The 6,434-nt window shown below is 41.5% G+C and overlaps 1 protein-coding gene across 1 annotated transcript; it reads left to right on the forward strand.

The window, feature by feature from the left end:
• The first annotated feature begins 3,796 nt into the window (after nt 1–3,796).
• Nucleotides 3,797–4,873, forward strand: APOBEC4 (apolipoprotein B mRNA editing enzyme catalytic polypeptide like 4). Its single transcript, XM_063299884.1, has one exon. It carries the CDS (start codon nt 3,797–3,799, stop codon nt 4,871–4,873), a length of 1,077 nt encoding a protein of 358 aa, XP_063155954.1.
• Nucleotides 4,874–6,434: the final 1,561 nt, after the last annotated feature.

The following is a 6,434-nucleotide window of genomic DNA, read 5'->3' on the forward strand; positions in this document are numbered from 1 at the left end:
CTGGTAAACAGATTGGAAAAAAATCCTTCCTTCTTTTTGTTTTGACATATCAGTCTCAAATTCTGACCCAATTCTGACCATTTTAAATAATATTATCTTCAGGGTAGGCCAGTAAAATTCAAGGTGAAATTTTAATAGTTTTCTTGGGATGGATATATTTGGACAGGTGTGCAATCCTGCAAAAGTACACAGCTTTTATTTAAGAGTTGCAAGCAGGTGCTATGCTTGTGTCACATGGTCCAAAGCATTACTGTTTTGTAATCAAATGTGAAATGCCATGCAGCTCCAGTTGTTGTTTATTCATTTAGTCGCTTCCGACTCTTCGTGACTTCATGGACCAGCCCATGCCAGAGCTTCCTGTCGGTCGTCAACACCCCCAGCTCCCCCAGGGATGAGTCCGTCACCTCTAGAATATCATCCATCCATCTTGCCCTTGGTCGGCCCCTCTTCCTTTTGCCCTCCACTCTCCCTAGCATCAGCATCTTCTCCAGGGTGTCCTGTCTTCTCATTATGTGGCCAAAGTATTTCAGCTTTGCCTTTAATATCATTCCCTCAAGTGAGCTTTTGTTGTTTATTCGTTTAGTCGCTTCCGACTCTTCGTGACTTCATGGACCAGCCCACGCCAGAGCTTCCTGTCGGTCGTCAACACCCCCAGCTCCCCCCAGGGACAAATCCGTCACCTCTAGAATATCATCCATCCACCTTGCCCTTGGTCGGCCCCTCTTCCTTTTGCCCTCCACTCTCCCTAGCATCAGCATCTTCTCCAGGGTATCCTGTCTTCTCATTATGTGGCCAAAGTATTTCAGTTTTGCCTTTAATATCGTTCCCTCAAGTGAGCAGTCTGGCTTTATTTCCTGGAGGATGGACTGGTTTGATCTTCTTGCAGTCCAAGGCACTCTCAGAATTTTCCTCCAACACCACAGTTCAAAAGCATCGATCTTCCTTCGCTCAGCCTTCCTTATGGTCCAGCTCTCGCAGCCGTATGTTACTATGGGGAACACCATTGCTTTAACTATGCGGACCTTTGTTGTCAGTGTGATGTCTCTGCTCTTAACTATTTTATCGAGATTTGTCATTGCTCTTCTCCCATGGATTAAGCGTCTTCTGATTTCCTGACAGCAGTCAGCATCTGCAGTAATCTTCGCACCTAGAAATACAAAGTCTTTCACTGCTGCTACATTTTCTCCCTCTATTTGCCAGTTATCAATCAAGGTGGTTGCCATAATCTTGGTTTTTTTTGAGGTTTAGCTGCAAGCCAGCTTTTGCACTTTCTTCTTTCACCTTCATCATAAGGCTCCTCAGTTCCTCTTCGCTTTCAGCCATCAAAGTGGTATCATCTGCATATCTGAGATTGTTAATGTTTCTTCCAGCGATTTTAACTCCAGCCTTGGATTCCTCAAGCCCAGCATGTTGCATGATGTATTCTGTGTACAAGTTGAATAGGTAGGGTGAGAGTATACAGCCCTGCCATACTCCTTTCCCAATCTTAAACCAGTCCGTTGTTCCGTGGTCTGTTCTTACTGTTGCTACTCGGTCGTTATACAGATCCCTCAGGAGGCAGACAAGATGACTTGGTATCCCCATACCACTAAGAACTTGCCACAGTTCGTAATGGTCCACACAGTCAAAGGCTTTAGAATAGTCAATAAAACAGAAATAGATGGTTTTCTGAAACTCCCTGGCTTTTTCCATTATCCAGCGGATATTGGCAATTTGGTCCCTAGTTCCTCTGCCTTTTCTAAACCCAGCTTGTACATCTGGCAATTCTCGCTCCATGAATTGCTGAAGTCTACCTTGCAGGATCTTGAGCATTACCTTACTGGCATGTGAAATGAGTGCCACTGTTCGATACTTTGAACATTCTTTAGTGTTTCCCTTTTTTGGTATGGGGATATAAGTCAATTTTTTCCAGTCTGATGGCCATTCTTGTGTTTTCCAAATTTGCTGGCATATAGCATGCATTACCTTGACAGCATCATCTTTCAAGATTTTGAACAGTTGAGCTGGGATGCCGTCATCTCCTGCTGCCTTGTTATTAGCAATGCTTCTTAAGGCCCATTCAATCTCACTCTTCAGGATGTCTGGCTCTAGCTCATTAAGCTATCCCCGATATTGTTATCCTTCCTATACAGGTCTTCTGTATATTCTTGCCACCTTTTCTTGATCTCTTCTTCTGTTAGGTCCTTGCCATCTTTGTTTTTGATCATACCCATTTTTGCCTGGAATTTACCTCCGATGTTTCTAATTTTCTGGAAGAGGTCTCTTGTCCTTCCTATTCTATTGTCTTCTTCCACTTCCATGCATTGCTCGTTTAAGAATAATTCCTTATCTCTTCTGGCTAACCTCTGGAATTTTGCATTTAATTGGGCATATCTCCCCCTATCACTGTTGCCCCTTGCTTTCCTTCTTTCTTGGGCTACTTCTAGTGTCTCAGCAGACAGCCGTTGTGCCTTCTTGGTTTTCTCTTTCTTTGGGATGTATTTTGTTGCCACCTCCTGAACAATGTTGCGAACTTCTGTCCATAGTTCTTCCGGGACCCTATCTACTAAGTCCAGTCCCTGAAATCGATTCTGAAGTCCATGTATAAAGCCGTCTCTTAGGTTGTTGGAAGAGAGTGTTTGTGATGCAGAGTGAGTTGTCTTGGCAAAATTCTATCAGCCTATGTCCTGCTTCATTTTGTTCTCCCAGGCCATGCTTACCTGTAATTCCAGGTGTCATTTGACTGCCCACCTTAGCATTCCAGTCTCCCGTGATGAAAATAACATCTCTTTTAGGCGTGTTGTCCAGTAGGTGCTGCAGATCCTCATAGAACTGCTCTACTTCAGCTTCTTCAGCATCTGTGGTTGGGGCGTATATTTGGATCACGGTGATGTTAGATGGCTTGCCCTGAATTCAAACTGAGATCATTCTATCGTTTTTTGGATTGTATCCAAGCACTGCTTTAGCCACTTTACTATTAATTATGAAGGCTACTCCATTTCTTCTGTGGTCCTCTTGTCCACAGTAGTAGATCTGGTGGTCATATGATGTGAAGTGGCCCATTACAGTCCATTTCAGTTCACTGACGCCCACAATGTCTATTTTTAATCTTGACATCTCACCAATAACCACATCCAATTTGCCCTGGCTCATAGATCTTACATTCCAGGTTCCAATGTTGTGTTGACCCTTAGAACATCGGATTCGCTGTTCACCACCAGCACCGTCGGCCGCTAGCCGTACTTTCGGCTTTGAGCTAGCTGCGTCATCACGTCTAGGGCTAGTTGAACTCATCCTCTGTTCCTCCCCAGTAGCATTTTGACCATCTTCCGACCTGGGGGTCTCATCTTCCGATGGTATACCGACATATCTCTGGATGTACTGATCCATTTAGTTTTCACGGCAAGAATACTGGGGTGGGTTGCCATTACCTTCCCCAGGGATCGCATTTAGTCTGACCTCTCTGTCATGACCTTCCCGTCTTGGGTGGCCCTTCACGTTTAGCTCGTGGCATCATTGAGGTGCTCAAGCTCCAGCACCATGACAAGGTAACGATCCTTTGCTGAAGGCAGCTCCAGTACATATGTTAAAGTACAAAATACAGTAATTTATATTTCTCAGCTTCCATGGAAATGGTCAACTACAAAAGGGTTCTTTAATAATACCTTCATTAATATAGAAACAAGAACTGTTCTTAGCTCTTTCTTACATAGAGTCCAATATCAAATTGGCTTGAATTTGTAATGTAGGTTGGAAATAACTACTCAGGAATTTCTTCTCTGTGTTTCAGGACTGTCAACATTCAAGGTTCTCACACATGATGGACCTAGAAATGAAACCATTTTGCCAAGAATACCTAGCACAAAAAGGTACAATAGTGAAACCATATTACTGGCTAACAGTGAGCCAAACCTGTATTAAATGTCCTTATCACATACAAACAGGGGAAGAAGCACGAGTTCCTTACACAGAATTTCAAAAGGCTTTTGGATTCCCATATGGGCCAACATATTACCAAAATAAACATCTTCTCTTTTATGAGTTGAGACATGTATCAGGTAAATTAATTCAAAAGGGCCATGTTACAAACTGCACAGAGTACAACATTCATCCAGAATCAATGCTATTTGAAATGGATGGTTATCTAGATTCAGTTGTACACAACTGGGAGAACAGTGCATATATAATTATTTATTCAAATTATTCTCCTTGTAATGAGGCAGAGCATGGCTGCATAAGCAAAATTTACAGTTTTTTAATGAAGTATCAAGACATCACACTCTGCATTTATTTCTCTCAGCTGTATCACACAGAGGAGGATTTCCCTGTGTCCACCTGGAACTGGGAAGCCTTGCAAAGCCTTGCCAGCATGTGGCCTCGGGTGACACTGAATCCCCTCTGTGGTGGACTTTGGCACTCCCTTCTCTATAATTTTGTGAGTACTATATCACAAGCAAGACTCTACCACCCAATTTTGCCTGTAAGAACTCTGGCTGATAAAAACAACGCAACACAAATCCGCACTATAACAGGAATGAAATTGCCTTTTGTTAACACCTTGTCTCAGCCAATTTATGGAACTTCAATTGCTGCACCAAGTTTGCAAAACTATTACTTATCAACCTCATATTACCCAGCAGAAGTGACAAGTAGCAGATTGCACCCAGTGGGAATGCCACCATCTCATTTCACACCTCCCATTAATACTCTGCCCCCTTTATACAACAAACCTAGAAACATTGTCAGACACTTAAACATGCCAAATGAGTCATTAAGCACATTAATTACAAAGGGAAGATCTTTTCACAGGGAAAAAATGACAGAACTTTTAAACAGCAAATCTGCAGAACCTGAAGGCTACGGAAAGAAAAAGGATTATACCAAGCTCATATAAAAATGGAATGCAGGACTGGGCAATTCATAGGAAGGAACAGCTACATTAGTGAGTTAAGAGTATGGAGAACATGCACATTTTCCCCCATATATAGTATGTATATTGGAAAAAGACATGGAGTATCAACTGCCAGCAGCACAAGGAGATGCCAAAGCAATCTTTTGTTTTCTCCACTGGAGCCACTGACAATAACAGCAGCAAAGCGATGGGCAACTATAAAGGTTGTTTCTTAAACTGATAAGGATTCAAGTGACTGCTACCTAAAGTCAAAGTGCGGACCACCTCCACCCCCCGAAATCTGAGAAGAAATCAGCCTTGCCATAACATAACTAGACTATAAAAAAATTAATCAGAAGTCCCTAATGTACAAAGATAAATTCTGATTCTAACAAGACAGTTTACTTGGAGCAATCTAGCAACATTACTTTCATCTTAATAAAGTTTGCCAATGAGAACTCTGTGAGATTCATGCTTGGGAAAAAGTTTTGGTTCAGGCAGCTGTCACCAGCTTGACAGCAACCTTCTATTTTCAATTACAGTAGGCAACCTCCTTCAGGCCAAGGGTACCATTTGATGTTGTTGATATGTTTATTTATTATTTATTATTAGATTTTTCATCCCATCTTTATTTATTAGAATAATAAATAACTCAAGGCGGGGAACATACCTAATACTCCTTCCTCCTATTTTCCTCACAACAGCAACCCGGTGAGTTGGGCTGAGAGAGAGTAACTGGCCCAAGGTCACCCAGCCAGCTTTCATGCCTCAGGCAGGACTAGAACTAACAGACTCCTGGTTTCTAGCCCAGCGCCTTAACCACTAGACCAAACTGGCTCTGTTGATGGATGCATTAAAAAAATGGGCAGAACTAGAACAAAAAACATGGCTGAGGTGTGGGCCACTCTCAAAAAAGGGAAAAAGACAGGAAAAAGTAGTATAGTTCAAATGTACTTTTATGTGTGCTGCAAATTTGCCATCTTTGTGGCACCGCTATAATTGATTATGAGCTGGGTAATAATTTTTTCCTATTGTTTTTGTTTTCTCATCATGGACTGCAAAAAATAAACTATACTAAACTGAACATCATTATGGCAAAAACACCCTTCATGGCAAAGTCCTATAGAAACTCATGTAATTTTCAAAATACATTTCTGGATGGTCAAGAATGCTACAGTAAAAGTGTCTTTCTAGCTTCTGTTAATCAATGTTAATTTATAAAATGGCTCGTGAAGATACCTGTAAAACTAAAATCCATACGAACTCTCTAAGTCAGAAATAAACAAAATGAGAGGAAGTTTCTGCTTGAAACAAATTTTGGCAATAAGAGAGGTGGCTGCTCCATGAGCAGCAGAAAAGCCCATCAAGTTCTGTGTGACTGACCCACAAGCCATAGATTACCCACTCTGAATTAAAACATTATGATAGCGTAACCTGCTTTCCTTTAAAATATTTTTTATAGGTTACTGTTGTTTATAATAATTTTTATCACTTTGGTAGAATGTTCTGTAGTTAAGCTATGAACTAACTGTGACCATAATGAAAGACAACTGGGAAATAAATT

Source organism: Candoia aspera, chromosome 3, assembly GCF_035149785.1.
Source record: "Candoia aspera isolate rCanAsp1 chromosome 3, rCanAsp1.hap2, whole genome shotgun sequence".
Taxonomy (NCBI): domain Eukaryota; kingdom Metazoa; phylum Chordata; class Lepidosauria; order Squamata; family Boidae; genus Candoia; species Candoia aspera.